Genomic DNA, 27,802 nt, shown 5'->3' with positions numbered 1-27,802 from the left:
AATGGTTACACCCTAGATCAGCTAGATGCAGGCAAGATTGTAAAAGGCGGTATTGAATGTGTCACTGTCTGCCACCTTAAATATTCAAATTTCTCTCGACCTGTGCATCTACGTTGTAAAATTTCATTCATAGGCTAAGTTGTAGCAACCTCATGATGGGTACAGGGAAAATGTGAGTATCATGTAGTAGCCTAAGCCTATCAATGTTACATTGAGCTGCATTAATAAAATATGAATGACAGTCATTCAATATGTTGTAGTAGAAACGGCAGTCAAATTCCACATGACCGTTTAGTCACGGTAATTAGGTTTGTCCTAAGTTCTGATGCTGCTGATGGCCATTAGTAGCCTACCAAACTTGATAACTGCCTGGTACTCAGGGCTCTATTGTCCCTCTAATCACTCTGCCATCAATGTAAATGCAATCAAAAATCAAATCAAACACTTCATGAAAGCCCATGAGCTCATGTTGAGCAACATTTCTATAGGCTATGCAATTGTGTGAGAAAACAGAGTGATGGCCTCTATTAAAAAGAGGAGGTTCTCATCACCATTCTATAGGCTAGGCGAACTATATTTATTTCTCAACTTTCCTCAATTTAAGCACATTGCGGGAATAGCGTCCTCAATTCGCCCTTTAGGTGCATAGATGACATGTATTTTTTCCCCTGCTGTCACGCCCTGGTCGAAGTATTTTGTGTTTATCTTCATGTATTGGGTCAGGCCAGGGTGTGGCATGGGGTTTTTGCATTGTGGTGTGTTTTGTCTTGGGGTTTTGGTATGTATTGGGATTGTAGCTAGTGGGGTGATCTAGCAAAGTCTATGGCTGTCTGGAGTGGTTCTCAATCAGAGGCAGGTGTTTATCGTTGTCTCTGATTGGGAACCATATTTAGGCAGCCATATTCTTTGAGTGTTTTGTGGGTGATTGTCCTTAGTGGCGTTGTTCCTGTCGCAGTGTTAGTTTACACAAGTATAGGCTGTTTCGGTTTTCGTTAAGTTCTTTGTTTTGTAGTGTTTGTTATTGATTCGTGTTTTACGTTCGTTCATTAAACATGGTTCGCAATCTACACGCTGCATTTTGGTCCGACTCTCCTTCACACATAGAAAACCGTTACACCTGCCCCTGTTTGGAGACAGGTGCATGATAATGGTCCATTCTAAATACAAACAAGTTTTACATGTAATATTTAGTATATATGTAAAGACAAGATTAAATCAGGAATAGTCTGATGTGTGTGTCTGATCACTTGTGCATCGCCTGTGAATGATACATTATCACTTCTGAATGATGCCCAGCTTAAGGAAAGAAACAGAGTATGTCTTTTTTGCGACTTTTTCAAATTATAGCCGCACACCTAATGTAGCCTAGCCCATAGGCCTATATGGTTTGATAAGGTTTGTATCACGACTAAAGTGGCCAAATAACTTAATTGAATAACTTAAAATGAAGCACATTAATCCACGTTACAAAAGGTGTAGAGCCTAACTGGCAAACACATACAGCACTTGAGTTTTAAATTTGTGGAATATAATTTTCAACATAAAAATGCACCTTTCTAATAAAAGCAATACATGCATAATCGCATTTGCAGTCGTGTTTGAGAATGGTGTTTTCCTGCTAATTGAACATTCGTGCTTGTTGCCTACTGCCGTGTGCGCATTGCTGTGCTTATAACGCGAATAAATAGCCTGTTCGTTTATCAACATTTTAAACTAAATGTTCTAATCTGTTGTGTCAGCCTCATTACTTAAAAAACCTTTATTTGAATGCCAGTGGTGTATTAATTTGGGATCTATCGCATCCCACAACTGTCCCAGACTATGTTTGGAATATTTATTTCTCGCACAGAATAGAATAGGTCAACATTTGTACTCTGGTGGATAGTACATTGACATAGGCTAGTGCTTTTGCTGTTCGTTAGGCCTACTCATCTTGTTGGCTGACGCAAAGTAAATGTGGATAGTTCTTCCGATATCTTCAATATGCACCTCAGAATTGGATAAGGACAAGCGCCGTTGCGTCCCGATGTGTCTGTCTTCACCTGTAGCCTGTGAGAACGACTGGATCAGGCGACCAAGTGCCATGTGAGTGAGAAGTGCTTTGGAGCATGCAGCTGAGAGAAGGGAATTATGATGATTATATTCAGCCCAAGGGCACAACGGCCACAAAGCCGCAAAAGGCATGTTTTTTTTGTAGGGCCACACAAAGGGGATGCCGCCGGGAAATGCGAGGCGTTATCAAGCGCTTGTCAAATTGTGAATGAAAGACTGATGAAGTGTGTACAGCCTGCGCAAAAAAAAAACTAAACAGAGCTCATGCCTTTCATGCGACTTTAGAGCTCATTAGAGTCGCATCACTCAGCCCTTCGAATGTATTAAAAATCAAAACATGAAGCCCAACGTTTGTATCACAACTGAAGTTAAATAAATACGTCTAAATTAAGCGTTTTGGAGCACTTGTTTCTTTGTTAACCGTTCAACACAGAACAGCCACATTTGCTCACTCCCTCAAATCACTTGGAGAAAATAACCTTTCTATTTCATTCAGCTATTACGTTCTTCATACTATAAAATAATATAAAATAATTCCACGGAATTCTAAGCAAATATTGCCTGCTAAATGATCTAGTGCAGCCAACATTCATATGATATGGTATATATAGCCAGATCAGGGCCTAACATACGGACAACTCAGAGGATGCTATTCTGTTCTTCTGAAGTAGACTACATTTTCTTCATATCATGTTTCTTTAGATTTGTCTAAAATAAAAAAGAATGTATTTATTGTGATGGTGTAGTCTATATTACATGGATTTATTAGACTTTTTTAAATGTAGATGCTCCAAAAGGTCTGCATCGGTGGCTTGTAGGCTATGTGTGGAAGCCAGTAGATGCTAAATGTGTTTATGTTAATTAACGGTCAATTACCTTGAGACCGGCAGTTATTTGCTTGACAATCACCGGCTGACAAAATGCCATGACTGCCACAGCCCTAGCAGTGCTCATCAAAAAAATAACCGTCCTCCCTCATCTTAAACTTCACCGACCGCCACTGCCATGTATTCTCAAATTGAAAAGGGTGAGGGAGCGCCGCTCCCCCATGCTGCGGCAGCACCACATCCCTGCATGTCACATCTAGTCACTCACTGTGGATAGCTGATGCTGATGCTCTGAACTGAACTTGTACTTCGGAAATATGTACAGTTTTAATATCAGCGGATAGCCTAGTTCGCAGACTACGGCTCTTGGCAACCGTGCTGTGTTTGAGAGCTTTGCAAAGAAAGTAACCATTATCAGACTTGCTGTGCTCGCAGGGTGTGAATGGGGGAGCTTTTAAAGTGTCACACCTCTCAGAGTGGATGGGTAGTAGCCCGGTAGTGGACGATGTATGCTCATCATTGCTCTAATGGGACAGGTCGGTCTGCTGCTGCTGCTGTTGTTTTGGAGTCTACTTCGTTGGAGTCTCCCTTAAATTTTTGTCAGAACGTACTGCTTGCGTCGACAATACAGCCCCATCCATCTATCGCCTGATGTTTGTCATATGGGTATGCTCACAACAACACAGCTTCTTCTGGAGATGTGCGTTGACTTTCACTGCCAAACTGGTTGCTGCGTTGCTGGGTCAGGAGATCCATAGTCTGATGTTGGTTTCATACACTGCCAGGCTACTACCCCTGTGGGTTCATAGCATGGTCCTTTTGTGGGTGTGTTCAGTCCTCTTTTAGGCTGGGTTTCTGTACAGCACTTTGAGATATCAGCTGATGTACGAAGGGCTATATAAATAAATTAGATTTGATTTGATTTGATTTGGAGATAGTTACAGTATCATGGTCTTTACTAGGCCTGTGCCATGGCCAGATTGATAGCCCACTGAGCTAAAGCATAGCCACGGCTACTCGTCACGTAAGCAATGTTCTCCAAACTACCTCCAACACTTTGGTATATGTTCCCTTTGATGATTTGTAATTAGAGCACAATCTAATTCCATTTCATGCCATGACATGAAAGTTCCGGAAATAGTTTAAGTGGAGTGTGATCTTCAGTTGTTCTAAGATCCCCAAGAATAACATGATAGAGTTGTTTTGTGAGGAAGGCAATTAGTATGTGCTTGTCAGAACTGCAAATGTGTCCGTAACATTAATATGGCAAGGGGCCTGTTGATGTTCCTTGGATGTAGCCTAACAGTCGCCTTCACTCAAGCCCTGTCTGTTGAGACTAAGAGTCACTTGGGTCAGCGTTAGATGCAATATATTTATAATTCATTCACTTTACAGTGCCTTCACAAAGTATTCAGACCCCTTGACGCTTTCATTACAGCTTTATTCTAAAATTGAATGAATATAAAAAACGTCCTCAGAAATCTACACACAATACCCCATAATGACAAAGCTAAAAAAGGTTTTTAGAATTGTTTTCAAATGTCTTAAAAAAACAACAACTGAAATACCTTATTTACATAAGTATTCAGACCCCTTTGCTATGAGACTCAAAATTGAGCTCAGGTGCATCCTGTTTCCATTGATCATCCTTGACACGTTTCTACAACTTGATTGGACTCCACCTGTGGTAAATTCAATTGATTGGACATGATTTGGAAAGGCACACACCTGTCTATATAAGGTCCCACAGATGACAGTGCATGTCAGAGCAAAAACCAAGCCATGAGGTCGAAGGAATTGTCCGAGACAGGATTGTGTTGAGGCACAGATCTGGGGAAGGGTACCAAAAAATGTCTGCAGTATTGAAGGTCCCCAAGAACACAGTGGCCTCCATCATTCTTAAATGGAAGAAGTTTGGAACCACCAAGACTCTTCCTAGAGATGGCCACCGGGCCAAACTTCCAGAAGGACAACCATCTTTGCAGCCCTTCACCAATCAGGTCTTTATGGTAGGGTGGCTAGACTGAAGCCATTCCTCATTAAAAGGCACATGACAGCCTGTTCGGAGTTTGCCAAAAGGCAGCTAAAGGACTCTTAGACCATGAGATTCTCTTGTCTGATGAAGATCCTCTGCTCTGAATGCCAAGCATCACATCTGGAGGAAACCTGGCACCATCCCTACGGGGAATCATGGTGGTGGCAGCATCATGCTTTGGGGATGTTTTTCAGCGCCAGGTACTAGGAGACTAGTCAGGATCGGGACAACGATGAACGGAGCAAAGTATAGAGAGACCTTTGATGCAAACCTGCTCCAGAGCTCTCAGGACTACAGACTTGGGCGAAGGTTCACCTTCCAACAGGACAACGACCCTAAGCACACAGCAAAGACAACACAGGAATGGCTCCTGGACAAGTCTTTTGAATGTCCTTGAGTAGCCCAGCCAGAGCCTGGACTTGAACCCTATTGAACATCTCTGGAGAGACCTGAAAATAGCTGTGCAGCAACGTTCCCCATCCAACCCGACAGAGCGTGAGGGGATCTGCAGAGAAGAATGGGAGAAACTCCCCAAATACAGGTGTGCCAAGCTTGTAGCGTCATACCCAAGAAGATGCTGTAATCGTTGCCAAAGGTGCTTCAACAAAGTACTGAGTAAAGGGTCTGAATACTCAATAATATTTGGTTTATTTTTTTATAATTTAGCCCAAATTTCTACAAACATGCTTTTGCTTTGTCATTATGGGGTATTGTGTGTATATGGATGAGATGTTCTATTTGTTTCAATACATTTTCAAATAAAGCTTTAGCGTAACAAAATATGGAAAAAGTCACGGGGTCTGAGTACTTTCCGAAGGCCCTGTATATCAACAGCTGTCTCATTCTGAGATATCAAGAAACACTCTGTGTCAAGAAGGAGTCTTTGTTGGCTCATGCTGCTACCTCAGTCCAATGAAAGAGTATGGGGCAGAGTATTTGTACCATAGCTACCTCACTCGGTACAATGAAAGGATTTGAGACTTGACTTGGCATCAGGGTCGTTTTGCCCTAGCCTGCAGTGTGAACTAAGGCGCAGATGATAGGGAGTGTATAGTACTCTCTATGTCTCAGGGGAATAGGCCATTCTAAACTGTGGTAATCACTAAGGACAGAGAGCATCTATCCACTTCACCCCATAGATCAAAGAGGCTGACATCCAGTTAATTTATCAGGCAATCTGAGGCCTTACCTTGCACTAGGTTAGGTATTCTTTTGGTGATGTCTTGTCATTGTTATTCAGTTCTGTTCTGTGGCTAGCTCACAATCCCTATTAATTGTTTGTTGGCATGGCAATTTGATTGTGAGTCCCGCTTGTCATGCATTCGGTTTCACCTCTAAGCCATGAAATGAAATATTTTTTTTTTTTTAGTTCTGAATTCCTTGTTATTAGTATTTGGTTGGTGTTGGATGAATAATCACTTTTTATGTGGTTGTTTACCCCTTAGCAGAGGCAATGTTAAAATGCTGCATGTAATTAAATCAGAATTTGCAATTTGTTATCTTCTAGAGAATACTCTTTGTCATATCTGTGGTAATTCAATCAGAAATAATAGAATTGATCCTTTAAAGTGCTGCTCTTTGTTTGCTACAGGAGGAAATTCATTAACTGATATGGCCTATCCGATGGTATCCTATAATGTCTCATTGTTTTATGCAATTGCGACATTGAGTACTTTCCCCATTTTACATTAATCTTGCTCGCTAAGAATTACACAACCATTACATCTGGGCACTACCACGCTAACAGTGACGCCGAGCAGGGTTGGGCTTATGTTCAATTTGAAGGCAGTCAATTCAGGAAGTAAACTAAGATTACACTTCAATAATCGGAAAAAAAAAGACATTTATTTTCATTTACAATGACTTCTCTATAAACTGAAAAGCTATTTATTTCAAAAGTTAAAGATTTCAGAATTTTTCATTCAAATTACTCCCTGAAGTGATTGCCTTCAATTCAAATTGAGCCCAACCCTGATGCTGAGACACGGATGTTTTACTTTAAAATGTATTTGTTAATTATGCTAAGTACATGGTGCTTAATTAACTCATCTGGCTGAATTAGAATCAGTGTGATGCGCTGTGTGCGTGTGTATGTGTGTGTGTGTGTGTGTGTGTGCGTGCGTACGTACGTAAGTGTGTGTGTGAAGCAGTGTGAGCTGGGCTGATACAGGGACTTTGGTGAAAACAGCTGCAGGCTGTGGAGATAGGGCTAAGGCTAAGCATCGTGGGCCGATGGGGAAATTAGGCACAACAAAAATATGAATCAAGTCACAGTTGTGGCATCACATTAAAACGAGCGACTCAGGTCCACTCAGCCTAATAATCTCAAGGGATTGCTGTTGGATACAGACTCATTTGCTCCAATCTCCAGTGGTCTGACCTGGTGCATGTGTGTTCTTGAGTGATTTTAGGTACTTAGGCAGAGCAGAAGTGATGGATTGCATTGTTGTTTGCATTATACAGTATGCTTTGATGTAGTAGCCAGCTACTAGTAGGTAGGCTACTCCCTAGTGTATGCAGGCCTAAACTCTACCAATGTATCAAACCTGTTGGGTTAAAAATAAGACAATCATTGAAGCTATCCAAGAATATGCTTTGGTCCATTGATCATCTGTGTTTTATTGTCCCTGGTGCAGCTAAATATAGACACAGTATATAAATCCACACATAGTGTTCAACCCTAAATATCACATAATGTATTAGGGTGATATTTTAGTTTTACAGGTGTCGTGGACACATTACAGCCATTTCTAGCCACAGAGGTGGAGTAGGTGTGTAAAATAAAATTTGCCGCTCTAGAGTATTCTCCCTCGTTCAAAGCAGGCCTGATTGATGACTCTGCTGATTTCTGGCATTGTTTGTCCAGACTGTCCCAGGTATTTAACCTGGTCTGGGAGAAAAGCAATGTAAAGAAAAATATTTGGAATTCATTCTTTGCAGACTTTCCAAAAATAGTTCAGCATCTTTCTTTCCATCCAGGCATTCGAAAAGAACACAGTGACCGTCCCATACCTTTTCCCCCCGCTGACATTCGAAAATAATTATTCTGACATTTTTTTCCAGACAAAATGGGAGCGAAAAACAGCAAGCTGACCCCGGAGGTGATGGAGGATCTGGTGAAGAGCACGGAATTTAATGAGCACGAGCTGAAACAGTGGTACAAAGGCTTCCTGAAAGACTGCCCCAGTGGACGACTCAATCTAGACGAGTTCCAACAACTCTATGTGAAGGTAGCTACAGAACACTGTCACTGCCCTCATCTGACTGCACCCTATTACCTATAAAGTGTACAATTTTTCACAAGATCCCATCAGGCTCTGGTCAAAGGTAGTGCACTATATAGGGAACAAGGGTGCCATTTTGGGACGCAACCTATCACTGTCACTTTGCCAACATCTGCATAGACACAAACATTTTTATCAGCTATGTCTCTATATAGTTGAGTAGAGGAGTGGAGAAGAGAAGCACAGTGCTACATGGTTTCAATTTCCCCACAAGTCCACATTTTCTAAAACCATATAACTCAATACTCTACAGACATTTTGAGAACTAGCAGAAATGCAAAGGTTTTGGTGGTTTGTGAGGATAACAGAAGTGTATGTCATCGCAGTGGCAGAGCAATCGAACCAACATGATACTATGGCAAGCTCACTGAAAGTACTGTAATGAGTAACGAGAACATTACAGTACGCGATATCATACTCCTCTCCTATTCGTTCCCTCAGCTGTATCTGTTATTCGTTCCCTCTTGTATCTGGGCAGGAAAATGAGCACTGATCAAAATCTCCTTAAATATTATTACTCGGGGAAAAGTCTTCAAAAAAGGAAATCAATTCAATTAGAACCCATGAATTATAAATGTTTTAATTCTAAGTACATTAGATAGCTAACATTTCATTAAAACTACGTTCAATCTTTCTAATCTTCTATTTAATGAATCGAAATAAGAACATTAAGGTCTTATTCCCTTAGACCACTTTGTATCCTATGCTGTATGAATATTGACCATGTGTACAGTGTCATGTGAACTGGAGGGTAGATTTCTGATTAGTGGATATATAGTCACTTACATCATTAACCTGGTCAGTCCTCTCAGGAAATGCCCCGTAATGAAAGACCATTACATTAGCCATGTTACAGAGTTCTAATGGCATGGCTCAAAATACCAACGCTGCTCAAAATTGTTTCCGAAATGGCACCCAATTCCCTAGATAGTGCACTACTTTTAACCAGAGACCTATGGGTCCAGGTCTAAAGTAGTGCACTATAAAGGGAATAGGGATGCACGCCTAGTCTGCTTTAGCTGAGGCTTTAGAACACGCTACTATGCATAAACACAGATCAAAATATACAGTTGAAGTCGGAAGTTTACATACACCTTAGCCAAATACATTTAAACTCAGTTTTTTCACAATTCCTGACATTTAATCTTAGAACAAATTCCCTGTCTTAGGTCAGTTAGGATCACCACTTTATTTTAAGAATGTGAAATATCAGAATAGTAATAGAGAGAATTATTTATTTCAGCTTTTATTTCTTTCATCACATTCCCAGTGGGTCAGAAGTTTACATACACTCAATTAGTATTTGGTAGCATTGCCTTTAAATTGTTTAACTTTTCGGGTAGCCTTCCACAAGTTTCCCACAATAAGTTTGGTGAATTTTGGCCCATTCCTCCTGACAGAGCTGGTGTAACTGAGTCGGGTTTGTAGGCCTCCTTGCTCGCACACGCTTTTTCAGTTCTGCCCACCAATTTTCTATAGGATTGAGGTCAGGGCTTTGTGATGGCCACTCCAATACCTTGACTTTGTTGTCCTTAAGCCATTTTGCCACAACTTTGGAAGTGTGATTGGGGTCATTGTCCATTTGGAAGACCCATTTCCAACCAAGCTTTAACTTCCTGACTGATGTCTTGAGATGTTGCTTCAATATAGCTACATAATTGTCCTTCCTCGTGATGCCATCTGTTTTGTGAAGTGCACCAGTCCCTACTGCAGCAAAGCACCCCCACAACATGATGCTGCCACCCCCGTGCTTCACGGTTGGGATGGTGTTCTTTGGCTTGCAAGCCTCCCCCAAACATAACACTGGTCATTATGGCCAAAAAGTTACATTTTTGTTTCATCAGAACAGAGGATATTTCTCCAAAAAGTACAATCTTGGTCCAAATGTGCAGTTGCAAACCGTAGTCTGGCTTTTTTATGACGGTTTTTGAGCAGTGGCTTCTTCCTTGCTGAGCGGCCTTTCAGGTTATGACGATATAGGACTCGTATTACTGTGAATATAGATACTTTTATACCTGTTTCCTCCAGCATCTTCACAAGGTCATTTGCTGTTGTTCTGGGATTGAATTGCACTTTCCGCACCAAATTACATCAATCTCTAGGAGACAGAACACATTTTTTTCTGAGGTCTTGGCTGATGTCTTTTGATTTTCCCATGATGTCAAGCAGAGGCACTGAGTTTGAAGGTAGGCCTTGAAATACATCCACAGGTACGCCTACATTTGACTCAAATGATGTCAATTAGCCTATCAGAAGCTTCTAAAGCCATGACAACATTTTCTGGAATTTTCCAAGCTGTTTAAAGGCACAGTCAACTTAGTGTATGTAAACTTCTGACCCACTGGAATTGTGATACAGTGAATTATATGTGAAATAATCTGTCTGTAAACAATTGTTGGAAAGATTACTTGTGCCATGCATAAAGTAGATGTCCTAACCGACTTGACAAAACTATAGTTTGTTAACAAGAAATGTGTGGAGTGGTTGAAAAACGAGTTTTAGTGACTCCAACCTAAGTGGATATAAACCTCCGACTTCGACTGTACATGCAGGCGGCCTACATGTACACCCTCTTAGCCCCAATTGGGGTTCTGTGTGCCTGGCTGAGAGGGTTTTGTACTCCGACACTTTGGAGAACATTTTTACTGTAATACACAATCAATACATTGAGTGCACTGTGGGTGAACATTATGTACCATACATACTACAGAGTGGCATTCCACAGAGGTTCTAAAGGCTGATGGCTGCTGACATGTTCACCTTTTATTGTGGCATTCTATTTTGTTCCCAGGCAACAGGATATCAATGTTAAGGTTTTATTTCAATCCAAAAGCTCAGATAGTGATTAAATGGATGATGTCACGTTAGCTGGACAGATTGTTCCTGTGAAAAGGAACGGTGTGTTTGTGCAAATGCGTGGGAGCGCTCACGTGTGTGTGTGTGTGTGTGTGTTCCATGCGACTTACATACCCTCCCCTTACGTATTTATTTGGACAGATAAGCAAAAACATTTAATTTTGCTCTACACTCTTCCATTTTGGATTTTAGATAGAATGTTTTATATGAGGAGAAAGTACAATGTCACCTTTTGCGTACATACAGTGCTTTCAGAAAGTATTCAGACTCTATGGCCAGGGCGTGACAGAGGCTTTTAATCTCTATTTTGCTTAGGCCAGGGTGTGACTAGGGTGGGCATTCTAGTTTCTTTATTTCTATGTTTTGGCCGGGTATGGTTCTCAATCAGGGACAGCTGTCTATCGTTGTCTCTGATTGGGAATCATACTTAGGCAGCCTTTTCCCACCTGTGTTTTGTGGGTAGTTGTTTTCTGTATAGTTTATGCACCTTCCAGAACTGTTTTGGTTTTCCTTATTTTGTTAGAGTGTTTTGTGATCAAATTTAATCATGAACACGTACCACGCTGCGCTTTGGTCCGGTCATCATTACGACGAGAGCCGTGACACAGACCCCTAGACTTTCTCCATATTTTGTTTGGTTACAGCCTTTTTCTAAAATTAATTACATAGTTTTTCCCTTCATCAATCTACACCCAATACCCCATAATGACAAAGCAAAAACTGTTTTCTACAAATGTTTGCTAATTTAGAAAAAATTAAAAAACTGAAATAAAACATTTACACAAGTATTCAGACCATTTACTCAGTACTTTGTTGAAGCACCTCTGGCAGCGATTACAGTCTCGTGTCCTCTTGGGTATGACGCTACAAGTTTTGCACATCTGTATTTGGGGAGTTTCTCCCATTCTTTTCTGCAGATCCTCTCAGGCTCTGTCAGGTTGGATGGGGAGCGTTGCTGCACAGCTATTTTCAGGTTTCTCCAGAGATGTTTGATTGGGTTCAAGTCCGGGCTGGGCCCCTCAAGGACATTCAGAGACTTGTCTCGAAGCCACTCCTGTGTTTTCTTGGCTGTGTGCTTAGGGTCTCCCCAGTCGGAGGTCCTGAGCACTCTGGAGCAGGTTTGCATCAAGGATCTCTTTGTACTTTACTCCGTTCATTTTTTCCTTGATCCTGACTAGTCTCCCAGTCCCTGCTTCTGAAAAACATCCCCACAGCATGATATTGCCACGACCATGCTTCACCGTAGGGATGGTGCCAGGTTTCCTCCAGATGTGACGCTTGGAATTCAGGCCAAAGAGTTAAATCATGGTTTCATTAGACCAGCAAATCTTGTTCCCATGGTCTGGGAGTCTTTAGGTGCCTTTTGGCAAACTCATAGCAGGCTGTCATGTGCCTTTTACTGAGGAGTGGCTTCCGTCTGTCCACTATACCTTAAAGGCCTGATTGATGGAGTGCTGCAGGGATGATTGTCCTTCTTGAAGGTTCTCCCATCTCCACAGAGGAACTCTGGAGCTCTGTCAGAGTGACCATAGGGTTCTTGGTCACCTCTCTGACCAAGGCCTTTCTCTCCCGAGTTTGTTTGACAGTTTGGCTGGCCAACCAGCTCTAGGAAGAATCTAGGTGGTTCCAAACTTCTTCCATTTAAGAATGATGGAAGCCACTGTGTTCTTCAACACTGCAGAAATGTTTTAGCGCCCTGCCCCAGATCTGTGCCTCAACACAACCCTGTCTCTGAGGTCTACAGACAATCGCTTCAACCTCATGGCTTGGTATTGCTGAGGAAATGTCAGTTTATAAAAAGTTTATAATTTGGTCCCATATTCCTAGCACACAATGACTACATCTAGCTTGTGACGCAACAAACTTGTTGGATGCATTTGTTTTTCGTTTTGGTTGTGTTTTGATTATGTTGTGCCCAATAGAAATGAATGGTAAATAATGTATTGTGTCATTTTGGAGTCACTTTTAGGGGTGGGTAGCCTAGCGGTTAGCCTAGCGGTTAGAGCGTTGGACTAGTAACCGGAAGGTTGCAAGTTCAAACCCCCGAGCTGACAAGCTACAAATCTGTTGTTCTGCCCCTGAACAGGCAGTTAACCCACTGTTCCTAGGCCGTCATTGAAAATAAGAATTTGTTCTTAACTGACTTGCCTAGTTAAATAAAGGTAAAATAAAATAAAAATAATATAATATGTTTTTTGAACACTTCCACATGAATGTTACAGATGCACAAAGATCATGCCCCCAAAACATTCTAACCTTTCACCATTACCAATAACAAGGGAGGTTAGCATTTTTTGGAGGGTACGATCTTTGTTCGTCTGTAACTTTATCACTCATCATTATTCACAATTTCTTCATGATTATGCATAATTATTATCATATGATACGAAAATAGCGGTCTTTGGCCACTCACAACAGCGGTGGGTTTGGCCTTCGACGGAACAATGCATATGCAGAAAATATCTCATCCCTACTGTAAAATATGGTGCTGGTTCTTTGATGTTATTTGGCAATTTTTCTTCCATTGGCCCTGAAGCCCTTGTTAAGGTCAACAGCTTCATGAACAGCATAAGGCCATTTTAGTCAAAAATCTGCTTGCCTCTGCCAGGGGTCTAAAACTTGGCTGCAAGTGAATCTTCCAACAAGACAATAGCCCCGATCACACATCAAAATCCTCAAAGAAATGGTTAATTGACCTCAAAATCAACATATTGCAATGGCCATCTCAGTCTCCGGACGTGAACCCCATTGAAAACCAGTGGTTTGAATTGAAGAGGGCCGTCCATAAGCACAGACAAAGGATATCAAGGATCAGGAAATATTTTATATGCGATAGCTCACTGGGCACAGACTGGTTGAATCAACGTGGAATAGACGTTGAATTCTGTCTGTGCCCAGTGGGAACGATATAAGATCCCTCCCACGTGTTATATGATCTCATAAAACATTTTAGAAAAAGGCTCAGTGTCGTTATCCTCACAAGGGGAGGGTGCTGGTGTATTGATAACAGGGGATCCAATAATAAATAATTAAATGAACTTGTTAAACGACATCTCTTTCTCTGAGCAATTGTAATAGTATAACATAATATAATTGTAAAAAAATAAACATTTTGAGCAGACAATGTACCACAGTATTTGTGTTATTTATTTCATACAGTCTTTTTTGCTCATCTTCATCAAGGGATCCAATAATTTTGGACCACACTATAGGTATGAAAATAACCTAAAATAAAAGGTGACATTCTCTACTGTCGCCTCATGAAATGCTGAAGTATAGAGCCAATTGTACACATTTCAGCATCACCGTTCAACTAAATACGTAGGGGAGTGTATGTTCAGTGATCGTGAGAAGGGGGGGAGGAGTGGTGAGAGAACGGGGGATAGGGGCAGTCGGCCATGACATAATGCTTTTGAATGGTTCACAAACCATCCACCTGAGACAACTGTCCAGATGCCATTTCTGTCACAGTGCTAAATACTGAAGTATCTCGACTTCCATTGTCAACTCTCTGGAGTCCCAGTGTGCTCAAATAGGCTAAGTTAAAACTACATTCAATCTTTCTTTTCAAATCACTCCTTTTTCATTTCAACTGTATTTGTAGTGGCAATCCTTTTGTAGGAATCAAGTAAACCTTTTTTTTTGGGTGAGCAAAATATCAGAATCAAAATATCAGTGCATGCTGAAGGCATAGCTTTGGTGTTGTTTTTTTTTGCCTCTGTGGTGGTAGATTCTATTTTGATCCTCTCTGTTGTCCCTGTTTGCATGCGCAGCTGCGTACCAATGATTTCCAGTAATAGTTTTCCAGACCGAACTCAGAAATCGATCGGCTGTAAAGATTGAGATGCGTCATTGTGAGTACAATGAATCAAATCAAATCAAATGTATTTATATAGCCCTTCGTACATTGCTGATATCTCAAAGTGCTATACAGAAACTCAGCCTAAAACCCCAAACAGCAAGCAATGCAGGTGTAGAAGCACGGTGGCTAGGAAAAACTCCCTAGAAAGGCCAAAACCTAGGAAGAAATCTAGAGAGGAACCAGGCTATGTGGGGTGACCAGTCCTCTTCTGGCTGTGCCAGGTGGAGATTATAACAGAACATGGCCAAGATGTTCAAATGTTCATAAATGACCAGCATGGTCAAATAATAATAATCACAGGCAGAACAGTTGAAACTGGAGCAGCATGGCCAGGTGGACTGGGGACAGCAAGGAGTCATCATGTCAGGTAGTCCTGAGGCATGGTACTAGGGCTCAGGTCCTCAGAGAGAGAGAAAGAAATAGAGAAAGAGATAATCAGAGAGAGCATACTTAAATTCACACAGGACACAGGATAGGACAGGAGAAGTACTCCAGATATAACAAACTGACCCTAGCCCCCCGACACATAAACTACTGCAGCATAAATACTGGAGGCTGAGACAGGAGGGGTTAGGAGACACTGTGGCCCCATCCGATGATACCCCCGGACATGGCCAAACAGGAAGGATATAACCTCACCCACTTTGCCAAAGCACAGCCCCCACACCACTAGAGGGATATCTTCAACCACCAACTTACGATCCTGAGACAAGGTCGAGTATAGCCGACAAAGTTCTCCACCACGGCACAACCCAAGGGGGGGAGCCAACCCAATGAACTGCTAGCATGTTTGTTTTCAACTTAAGCTAGTGGCTTTTTCCACATTTTGTTACGTTACATCCTTATTCTAAAATTGATGTAATTGTTTTTTCCCTCATCAATCTACACACAATACCCCATAATGACAAAACAAAAACAGGTTTTTAGATTTTTAAGAAATTATTCCTTTTTTCTTATTATTATTATTTTTTTACATATATCACATTTACATAAGTATTCAGACCCTTTACTCAGTACTTTGTTGAAGCACCTTTGGCAGCGAGTACAGCCTCAAATCTTCTTGGGTATGATGCTACAAGCTCGGCACACTTGTATTTGGGGAGTTTCTCCCATTCTTCTCTGCAGATCCTCTCAAGCTCTGTCAGGTTGATGTGGAGCGTCGCTGCACAGCTATTTTCAGGTCTCTCCTGAGATATTCGATAAGATTCAAGTCCGGGCTCTGGCTGGCCCACTCAAGGACATTCAAAAGACTTGTCCCGAAGCCATTTCTGTGTTGTCTTGGCGGTGTCCTGTTGGAAGGTGAACCTTCAAGGATCTCTCTGTACTTTCCTTTGTTCATCTTTCCCTCAATCCTTCAAGTCTCCCAATCCCTGCCTCTGATATACTTCACCACAGCATGATGCTGCCACCACCATGCTTCACCGTAGGGATGGTGCCAGGTTTCCTCCAGACGTGATGCTTGGCATTCAGGCCAAAGAGTCTTTAGGTGAAACTCCAAGCGGGCTGTCATGTGCCCACATTACTGAGGAGTGGGTTCCATCTGGCCACTCTACCATAAAGGCCTTATTGGTGGAGTACTGCAGAGATGATTGTCCTTCTGGAAGATTATCCCAAGGAACTCTGGAGCTCTGTCAGATTGAACATTGGGTTCTTGGTCAACTCCCTGACCAAGGCCCTTCTCCCCCGATTGCTCAGTTTGGCCGGGCGGCCAGCTCTAGGAAAAGTCTTTGTTTTTCCAAACTTTTTCTATTTAAGAATGATGGAGAGGGGCCTCCCGGGTGGCGCAGTGGTCTCGGGAATTGCATCGCAGCCCTAGCTAGCAACCAGAGACTCTGGGTTCGCGCTCTGTCGCAGCCGGCTGTGGCCGGGAGGTCCGTGGGTTGACGCACAATTGGCCTAGTGTCGTCCGGGTTAGGGAGGCCTAGTGTCGTCTCTCCCGAGCCCATACAGGAGTTGTAGTGATGAGACAAGATAGTAACTACTAACAATTGGATACCATGAAATTGGGGAGAAAAGGGGGTAAAAAGAAGAATGATGGAGGCCACTGTGTTCTTGAGAATGTTCAATGGTAACTACATTTTTTGGTACCCTTCCCCAGATCTGTGAGTTGACACAAGATAATTCCTTTGAACCCATGGCTTGGTTTTTGTTCTGACATGCACTGTCAACTGTGGGACCTTATATAGACAGGTGTGTGCCTTCCCAAATCATGTCCAATTAATTGAATTTACCACAGGTGGACTCCAATCAAGTTTTAGAAACATTTCAAGAATGATCAATGGAAACAGGATGCACCTGAGCTCAATTTCGAGCCTTATAGCAAAAGGTCTGAATACTTATGTAAATAAGGTATTTCTGTTTTTATTTTATTTACTTTATACATTTGCAAAAATGTCTAAAAAAAATGGCATGATAAGGTATTGTGTGTACATTGATGAGGATTTTTTTTTTTTTTAATCCATTTTAGAAATAGGCTGTAACGTAACAAAATGTGGAAAAAGAGAAGGGGTCTGAATATTTTCCGGATGCACAGTATTTTAATAGCAAAGTTGAATAATACAATATTGGCTGTCAAGCCAACTACAGAATCTTATATTACTGTAGCCTCCTGTTTTAATTCTGAAAAGTTTTTGTGATGCTAATGACATTTGTTTATGATGATAATTAGTAGTTGTTGGCTTAGGTCGCTAGCTAACTACAGTAGCTTCAACCTAGCCTACACTCTCAAATGCTGGGTTGTTTGGATGACCCAACTGCTGGGTTGCAGGCATTGGGTCACTTAGTTGGGTTGTTTTCTTAGATCATCAAGGACAACAACCACCTGAGCCACTGCCTGTTCACCCCACTATCACCCAGAAGGCAAAGTTAGTACAGGTGCATCAAAGCAGGTACCTAGAGACTGAAAAACAGCTTCTATCTCAAGGCCATCAGACTGTTAAACAGCCACCACTAACATTGAGTGGCTGCTGCCAACATACTGACTCAACTCCAGCCACTTTAATAATGGAAAATGGATGTACAAAAATGTATCACTAGTCACTTTAAACAATGCCACTTAATATAATGTTTACATACCCTACATTACGCATTTCATATGTATATACTGTACTCGATACCATCTACTGCATCTTGCCATCCTTATGTAATACATGTATCACTAGCCACTTTAAACAATGACACTTTTATGCATACATACCCTATTTTACTCATCTCATATGTATATACTGTACTCGATACCATCTACTGCATTTTGCCTATGCCGCTCTGTACCATCCCGCATTCATATATCTTTATGTACATATTCTTTATCCCTTTACACGTGTGTGTATAAGGTAGTAGTTGTGGAATTGTTAAGTTAGATTACTCTTTGGTTATTACTGCATTGTCGGAACTAGAAGCACAAGCATTTCGCTACACTCGCATTAACATCTGCTAACCATGTGTATGTGACAAATCAAATTTGATTTGATTTAAAAAAGAGTCAGGTAGGGTTGTTGATGCTGAGTTATTGATGTTGGGTTATTAAGATATGACCGAGAGGATCAGATCAGAAAACTGCAGGCGTGGTTTAGTCCGAGCGTGGCTTTCAGACAGTTGTTTCTGGCCACACGAGACAGTAAATGTCATCCCTGTTATTCTGTTATGTTGCATTGTCATCACATGTTAAAGATGGAATCCTTATTCGTGAAGCTTGCATTTGTTTGCGATATTACAATAGCTAAAAAGTTACTGCAAACAACAAACACCGTTTTTTCCCCCTCTGACATCATTGCACGCCTGAAAGAATAGCAGAATATGTCATGCATTTTCTTACCACGTTGTTGACCCGAGGTTGACCAAGGAGTGAAAATTCATTCCTGTCCCGTCTTGTCCTTTCCGTATTCCGTAGTTTTATAAACCCCGGAATGATTCTGTCCGATCCTGATAAAAACCACTCCTTTCCCGTGCTAATTTTTACGTGCAGAAATCAGAAATAACTTCCTCCATTAGTTGCTAGTCTCTCTGTCCCCCACTCTGCATGAAGAATTGCATTAGTGGAAACCAAGACTATTCTCAGGGCAGGCCTGGTTGTAGCTAGATATGTTCAAGTCATGTTGTGCACAATTTTAGCATTTTAGCTAAATAAATAGATAAAAGTCACCTTGTCCAAGAGAGATTTACACGGTTATCAAAACATCACACCAGGGTAAGCCTACATGAAACACAGCCCTTATTTTAAGTGTTTCTAAAAATACGATTGGAACCATTTCCTTGTTTGACCACTAGGTTTTATGGGTATTTTGACTCATACTGCGGTACTCTATCTAGGTTCCGGGGTAATGGCAGTGGTGTCAGGTAAGTGACTGGGTTGCCAGTGTGTGTTTGGTCTTGTTGTGATGATGTAGATGTTGCCGAGTCATCAGTGATGAACAGCAGAGTAATGAAGTTAATGTATGGATCCTGCTGAATACAGCCTTCACACTGTAATTAGCCTAAGGGGAGCATATGCACTGGGGGAGAAGGGGGGAGCAAATGTGCACTTGGTGCTGTATTCTAATGATGAGGATTTTTCATTTTACCCTTATTTTACCAGGTAAGCTGACTGAGAACATATTCTCATTTACAGCAACAACCTGGGGAATAGTTACAGGGAGATGAATGAGCCAATTTGAACCTTGGGAGAATTAGGTGGCCATGATGGTACGAGGGCCAGATTGGGAAGATAGCCAGGACACCGGGTTTAGCACCGCTACTCTTATAATAAGTGCCATGGGATCTTTAGTGACCACAGAGAGTAAGGACACCCGTTTAACGTCCCATCCGAAAGACAGAACCCTACACAGGGCAATGTCCCCAATCATTGCCCTGGTGCACTGGGATGTTATAATTTTTTCAGACCAGAGGAAAGAGTGCCTCCTACTGACACTCCAACACCACTTCCAGCAGCATCTGGTCTCCTATCCAAGGACCAACCAGAACCAACCCTGCTTAGCTTCAGAGGCAAGCCAGCAGTGGGGTGCATGGTGGTATGCTGCTGGGGAGGAGGAAGATGAGGAGTAGGTGGAGGGGGTTGGAGGACGAAGGAAGAGGAAGATGAGGATTTGGTCAACACTGTCAATCTTTTCGGTGTAAAAAGTTTACACATGAGTACATCTGAAACTCGGTCCATTACTAGCATACAATACACAGTGCAGTACATCACAATACTGTAACTGAAAAGAGATAAATGGCAATGTGCATTGGCAACCGGCCTTGGTTTCTAATGAAAGGCTTGCATTGACATCATCTGCCACCCCACAGAGCACCATGCAGTAGTCTGCAGGACCTTGGTCTCTCTACACAGCAGGGAATCATGCTGATCGAAACCCAATACAACTCAGCCTAACACGCACACACACACACACGCACACACACACGGACACGCACACACACACGCTGATGGAAACCCAACCCGGCCCTCACACTGCACCACACCAGGAGACAGAACAGTAAGCTGACCTGGATTGATGGGATGGATAGATAGGTTCTGGTTTGGCGCTTCTCACTTCCATTGCTGTAGGGTGTTTGATGCAGAGGGCGTGTGTGTGTGTGTGTGTGTGTGTGTGTGTGGGACCCCCCCCTCCCTCCCAGACAGTCGGAATATTACTGTCACAAGTTTAGAATGAATGACGTTGTCGGTGCTTTCATTTCCACAAATGGAAAGAGTCATATGATCAGTGACAGAGAGAGACGATGGCAGCAGCAATCAATATGACAAGCAGCTCTCGCTCAGCCCAATCAAAGCTCTTCTCTGTCCCGGCAACTCAATGGCGGAAAAAGCTTCCCCCTAACGTCAGGACAGAGAAGTCCCTTCCCATCTTCCGAAAATCTTCTGAAACCATACCTCTTCAAAGAGTACAGTATCTTTAAAAAAAAAAACACGGTCCCCAAAAAATGACCTGCACTTGTCTTTTCCTACTACCACTGAGGGAAAATGTACTTACTAAGACTGTGATATGTGGTTCTCACTTAGATATCTTAACCATAAAAGCCCCAACAGGGGTCAATTTTGACCCCAAGGGTTCTGTGTTAATATGGATAAAATAAAATAATCTCTCCTTTGTATACTAGTGGTTTACGAATAAGTTGAAAAATGTGGACATAATAGTAAACATTGTGATAAAAGCACAAAGGTAGTTAGTTGTATGTACACTGAAAATATATAGATATGGACCCACCCCAGATTTGGCCCCTGGGGGGCGTGTCAGACACTATAACCAAAAAATAATTGAAAAATATAAATACATTCCAGTCAATGTCTTCATACCAAGTTTAGTCTCACCTTTCAGATACAAAGTTAGAGATAAACAAACGTCTGATGGCACCGGAGCCCATATCGCCTATTACGCCCATATCACCTATTACGCCCATATCGCCTATTACGCCCATATCGCCTATTACACCCATATCGCCTATTACGCCCATATCGCCTATTACGCCCATATCGCCTATTACGCCCATATTGCCTATTACGCCCATATCGCCTATTACGCCCATATCGCCTATTACGCCCATATCGCCTATTACGCCCATATCGCCTATTACGCCCATATCGCCTATTACGCCCATATCGGTGGCCATCTCACAGTAGGTCCTACCGGTATATCAGATTAGCTCAATGATCCATCTCTCAACCTCTGAGTACCACAGAAACAGAACACTTTGAATGAATGACAACTTTCATAACAAGTGGCTCTGGATGAAATTAATCAAAATACCTGTTCAAAACATGAAAAACATACAAAGGGTTCAAACGAATGACCTAGTTGTAAGTCGATCTAGATACGAGTGTCTGCTAAATGAGTAAAATGAAGAAAAGAATGGAGCGTAGACACTTAGAAGTGCAATCTGAAATATTTATTGATATTCAATTAATGATGTATACCCATTGATTCTTGAAGAATATAACATAGTACCTAATGAGCTTAGTATAATATAAGTGTCTTACCCCGTTATAGCCCAGAATATACAGTGCATTCAGAAAGTATTCACGCCCCTTCCCTTATTCCACATTTTATTATGTTATAGCCTTACTCTAAAATTGATTCAATAGTTTTATTTCCTCATCAATCTACACACAATACCCCATAATGACAAAGCGAAAACAGGTTTTTAGAAATGCAAGCTAATTTACCCAAATTAAAAAACTGAAATACCTTATTTACATAAGTAATCAGACCCCTTTGCTATGCGACTTGTAATTGAGCTCAGGTGCATCCTGTTTCCATTGATCATCCTTGAGATTTCTACAACTTGATTGGAGTCCATCTGTGGTAAATACAATTGATTGAACATGATTTGGAAAGGCACACACATGTCTATATAAGGTCCCGCAGTTAACAATGCATGTCAGAGCCAAAACCAAGCAATGAGGCTGAAGGAATTGTCCGTAGAGCTCGGAGACAGTATTGTGTCCAGGCACAGATCTGGGGAAGGGTATCAAAAAATGTCTGCAGCATTGAAGGTCCCCAAGAACACAGTGGCCTCCATCATTCTTAAATGGAAGAAATTTGGAACCACCAAGACTTTACCTAGTGCTGGCCCGCCCGGCCAAACTGAGCAATTGGGGGAGAAGGGCCTTAGTCAAGGAGGTGCCCAAGAACTCGATGGTCACTCTGACCCAGCTGCAGAGTTCCTCTGTGGAGATGGGAGAACCTTCCAGAAGGACAACCATCTCTCAACACTCCACCAATCAGTCCTTTATGGTAGAGTGGGCAGACAGAAGCCACTATTCAGTAAAGGGCACACGACAGCCCGCTTGTAGTTTGCCAAAAGTCACCTAAAGACGCTTAGACCATGAGAGATTCTCTGGTCTGATGAAACCAAGATTGAACTCTTTGGCCTGAATGCCAAGCGTCACATCTGGAGGAAACCTGGCACCATCCCTACGGTGAAGCATGGTGGTGGTAGCATCATGCTGTGGGGATTTGAACGGAGCAAAGTACAGAAAGATCCTTGATGAAAACCTGCTCCAGAGCGCTCAGGACTTCATACTGGGTCAAAGGTTCACCTTCCAACAGGACAAGAACCTTAAGCACACAGCCAAAACAACGCCAGGAGTTACTTCGGGACAAATGTCTGAATGTCCTTGAGTGGCCCAGCCAGAGCCCGACTTGAACCCAATCTAACATCTCTGGCGAGACCTGAAAATAGCTGTGCAGCGACGCTCCCCATCCAACCTGACAGAGCCTGAGAGGATCTGCGGAGAAGAATGGTAGAAACTCCCCAAATACAGGTGTAGCATGTCGCATCATACCGAAGAAGATTCAAGGCTTTAATCGCTGCCAAAGGTGCTTCAGCAAAGTACTGATTAAAGGGTCTGAATACTTACGTAAATGTGATATTTCAGTTTTTTATTTGTAATCATTTTTGCAATACCTGTTTTTGCTTGGTTATAATGGGGTATTGATGAGGGACAAAAAAACTATTAAATACATTTTAGAATAAGGCTGTAATGTAACAAAATGTGGAAAAAGTCAAGGGGTCTGAATACTTTCCGAAAGAGCTGTATATATTTTCTCATTTAGCAGACACCCTTATCCAGAGCGACATACAGTAGTGAGTGCATACATTCTTCGTACTTGTCCCCACAACAAACCTGGAGTCTCTCTCTCTCTCTCTCCCTCTATCTCTCTCCCTGTCTCTCTGCCTCAGTATGTCTGTAGCGATGGTGGTCTAAAAATAGCGGCTGTCATCTGTAGCGCTCACACGCCATGCTTCATCATTGTCACAACAGAGGGAGAATTGAAAACAGTAGTATATTGTTCACTTCGTTTGGTCTGAACTGGAGTCATTTCTCAGTATTTCGTACAGCAGTGGAAATGTTTGCGTGAGATGCTGCATAAATATAGAGGCAGCATCAGCAGAGGTAACATCGGTAGGTTACATATTTCTTTCAGTTGTGATTAGATGAGATTGAAGTGTATCTTGATATTGGCTTGTCTGTGTGGGACACAAGCTTCCATGGAAGCTAGTGGAAGCGTCTTGGTGAAGGGGTAGACCACAGAAAATTGCCAACTTTAATTTAAAGGGGGAATATGGGATTGGTACATCCATGTTTAGACTTTTAATGCCTAATTAGCTAATGCAAAGCAGATTAGATACATACTGTATATCATTCCTAATTTAAACCTATTGGCAAGGGAACTTCCTCCCTGACCTCTGTGGCTTAGCTGAGCTCCCTAACTGAATTGAACTATCTATTGGTTAAATGATAGCTGTTGCAGCAGCGTTGCAGAGTAAAGACAGAAAGTCAAAGCCACACAAGGTTTTATCATTTTTTTCTAAATGACATAAATTGGCCTTGCTTCCCTAATCAATAGGAAACCCATGTGCTGGAATGAAGACACGGAGAGTTATAGTCTTCAAGAATCAATGGCTACATGTCATTAAGTCAAAAGTTGAAATATAGATCTCAGATTCCCTCTCTAAATTACAGTTGGCAATTTTGGGATGAAGTCCAGTTCAGGCTTACCTTACACCACTTAAACTACGGTTGGCTCATCCTCCCCTGGTCTACTTCTACTGTCACCCTAATGTCTCCAACCAGTCAGTTCACCCCATCCCAACACTAGTGGCTGTGATCTATTGCTGCTGGGGATGGAGGATTGTGTTGGGAGAGAGTGCTGGGTCTAGGGATGGGGCTCAGGAATGGACATGGAGGATGAGAGTGGAGTTGGGGCTGGAGCCAGGGGTTGGGGAACTGGCTGGAGCTAAGGCTGGGGCTGGAGCTAGGGGCTGGGGAACTGGCTGGAGCTAAGGCTGGGGCTGGAGCTAGGGGTTGGGGAACTGGCTGGAGCTAAAGCTGGGGCTGGAGCTAGGGGCTGGGGAACTGGCTGGAGCTAGGGGCTGGGGAACTGGCTGGAGCTAAGGCTGAGGCTAGAGCTGGAGCTAGGGGCTGGGGAACTGGCTGGAGCTAAGGCTGGGCCTGGAGCTAGGGGCTGGGGAACTGGCTAGAGCTAAGGCTGGGGCTGGAGCTAGGGGCTGGGGAACTGGCTGGAGCTAAGGCTGGGGCTGGAGCTAGGGGCTGGGGAACTGGCTGGAGCTAGGGGCTGGGGAACTGGCTGGAGCTAAGGCTGAGGCTAGAGCTGGAGCTAGGGGCTGGGGAACTGGCTGGAGCTAAGGCTGGGGCTGGAGCTAGGGGCTGGGGAACTGGCTAGAGCTAAGGCTGGGGCTGGAGCTAGGGGCTGGGGAACTGGCTGGAGCTAAGGCTGGGGCTGGAGCTAGGGGCTGCGGAACTGGCTGGAGCTAGGGGTGGGGAACTGGCTGGAGCTAAGGCTGAGGCTAGAGCTGGAGCTAGGGACAGGGCTGGAGCTAAAGCTGGGGCTGGAGCTAGGGGCTGGGGACAGGGCTGGAGCTAGGCTGGGGCTGAGAACCTGCGTTGTGAGAAACATCACATTTACCAGAGACTACATAGGGATAGAGCCCCACCCTAGAATTCTAAGCAATGTCATTTTCTCACAGAAGAGCAGCAATACAACTGCTTCACTGCATGGTTCACTTGGCTTTATAATTCTCGTTATTAGATTTGAGCCGTTAAGAAAATGCATTAACTTATCATTGTTGAATTGTGCAAAATAACTTGTGGTTATGTTCATGTTGTTAATCATAAACTCATCCCCCAATGCAGGAAATGTGTTATTATTAGACTGACTGCATTGTGACTAGCTGCATTCATTGACCCAATATATAATACATCCCTCCCAGTTATAGAGAGTAACAATCAAGTAAAAATCAAGCCAGAGAGTTCATGATCAAACATTGGCACTTCATTTAAATCAATGAAATGAATCTAAGAACGACATGCTTTAACGATCTAGGAATCATCAATGACTTTTCCGACCATGAACATTTTAGAAAATCATTAAAGTATTCATTTCTTTTGCCTGCCAAAGTTTGTTCCGCTACGGCCACTTTGGAGGTGTTAAAAAGCTTTTATATACTGTAGGTCTATCCGTGTCTGGGACTGTGTGTGTGTGTGCGTGTGCGCGCTTGCGATGGAACAGTAGTGGAGAGGGTAGCTTGCATGTTCGGGCTCGGCGATATAAACAAAAATCCATATTGCGATAATTTGCCTAACTTGATGCGATAACGATAAATAGAATGATTCCTTTATAACATTAATGTGCACCACAGTTAGTTTTTTTTTTAAATTCTTCTTAAACTACTATTTGATTGTAGCCATCAATTGTCCCATTAACAATCACCCATATTAGCAAACTTATTTCATTTCAAACTTCTATTTTCTCTAGTATAGGCTACTTATCGCAATGAATGATATCAGCCAAATGCCTGCGATAACTGATCGGTATTGTCTGTGTCGATCATTTTCCTCTTATCGTCCCAGCTCTAGTGTGTGTGTGCTGGACTGGGACTGTAGCAGAGCAACAGAGTAGAGGGGGGTTGTGTTGTGCCAGCCAAGCCCTGTTATCCCGCAGGCCAACTGCCCATCTAATTCAATCACTAGAGAAAGGGCAACATGCCTGTCCACTGCTCCTCTGACTCTGGCTGCAGAGAAGGAGAGAAGGGGGTGGGTGAGAGAGAGAAAAAAAAGAGAGAGAGAGAGCGAGGGGAGGGAGGGAGGTTGAGAGGATGGGAAAGCGAGAACGTGTGAGAGATAGAGAGAGAGATGCTACACTAAATAGGATGATGGTGTGAACTGAACTCTTTCTTTTTAATTCACTACATAACAAAGTGAATGTTCTCTTAATTAGTGCTCCCTATGGTCTGTTTTTAGCAATGGTAGGAGATGTAAGGAGACATGGTTCAGTGTTATGTAAGGAGACAAAAATTCAGTGTTATGCTACATTAGTGTTGTCAAGATACTAGAATTTTGGCTTTGATACCGATACCAGGTTTAGTATCACAATACTTGATACCAAAACGATACTCGATACCAAAATGATGAGACGATAAACATTTTTAGCGTATTAGCTAAAATCACAGAATAACCTTTTTTTTTTTTTTTTTACATTGAACAATATGTAAAAATAACTGGTAGAACAACCAAATTAACAAATAGTATGTATTCTATATTCAATTTCTTTCTAAAATAAAACACTAAATTAAATAACAGAAGAATATCTTAAATTATCCTTATGCAAAACCCTATCTGAGACTCTCAGCAAACAAAATCATATTACAATTACATCTAAACTGTTTCAAAATTTAATTTGATACATGTCAGGGTTAATTTGTTTATCTATGGCCATAATATTGGGTCAAATGACATTCCCTAGACCTATGATTAATTATTAATCACAACTAATAGTTGAGTTCCAAAACGACATAACCAACACGTTGAAGCTCATTTCTGAAGCTTCTACACTCGTTGGCCAGTTTATTAGGTACACCCATCTAGACCTCTTTTGCCTCCAGAAAAGCCCGAATTCTTCGGGGCATGGTTGCTCATTTGGTAAAAAAAAAATCAAGGTCAAAGGATCTAACGTGGCCAGGAAAACATTCCCCACACCGTTACACCACCACCACCAGCATGTACCATAGACACCAGGATCGCCCCAGGATGGGACCATCGACTCATGCTGCTTACGCCAAATCCTCTGCCATCAGCATGACACAACTGGGATTCGTCAGACCAGGCAATGTTTTTCCACTCCTCAATTTTCCGGTGTTGGTGATTGGATCCCCACTGGAGCTGCTTATTCATTGTGTTTAGCTGATAGGAGTCGAACCCAGTGTGGTCGTCTGCTGCAATAGCCCATCCGTGACAAGGACCTGTTCGAGTTGTGCGTTTCGAGTGCAATTCTGCGCACCACTGGCCCGCTTGTTAGCTTGCACAATTCTTGCCATTCTCTTTCCACTTCTCATCGACAAGCTGTTTTTGCCCACGGACTCGATGTGTTTTGTT

At 42.4% G+C, this 27,802-nt stretch overlaps 1 protein-coding gene across 1 annotated transcript in view; it reads left to right on the top strand.

The window, feature by feature from the left end:
* Positions 1–27,802, top strand: part of LOC110529828 (visinin-like protein 1) — a 64,508-nt gene that overhangs the window by 4,542 nt on the left and 32,164 nt on the right. Inside the window, exon 2 of the mRNA XM_021612387.2 lies at positions 7,978–8,144. Within this exon, the coding sequence (XP_021468062.1) occupies positions 7,983–8,144 (162 nt within the window). The 5' untranslated portion in view covers positions 7,978–7,982. The remainder of the gene's footprint in view (positions 1–7,977; positions 8,145–27,802) is intronic.

The sequence above is a fragment of the Oncorhynchus mykiss genome, chromosome 8 (genome assembly GCF_013265735.2).
Source record: "Oncorhynchus mykiss isolate Arlee chromosome 8, USDA_OmykA_1.1, whole genome shotgun sequence".
Classification (NCBI taxonomy): Eukaryota; Metazoa; Chordata; class Actinopteri; order Salmoniformes; family Salmonidae; genus Oncorhynchus; species Oncorhynchus mykiss.
The sequence above is the reverse complement of the archived record's forward strand: the minus strand, read 5'-3'. Positions and strand labels throughout refer to the sequence as shown.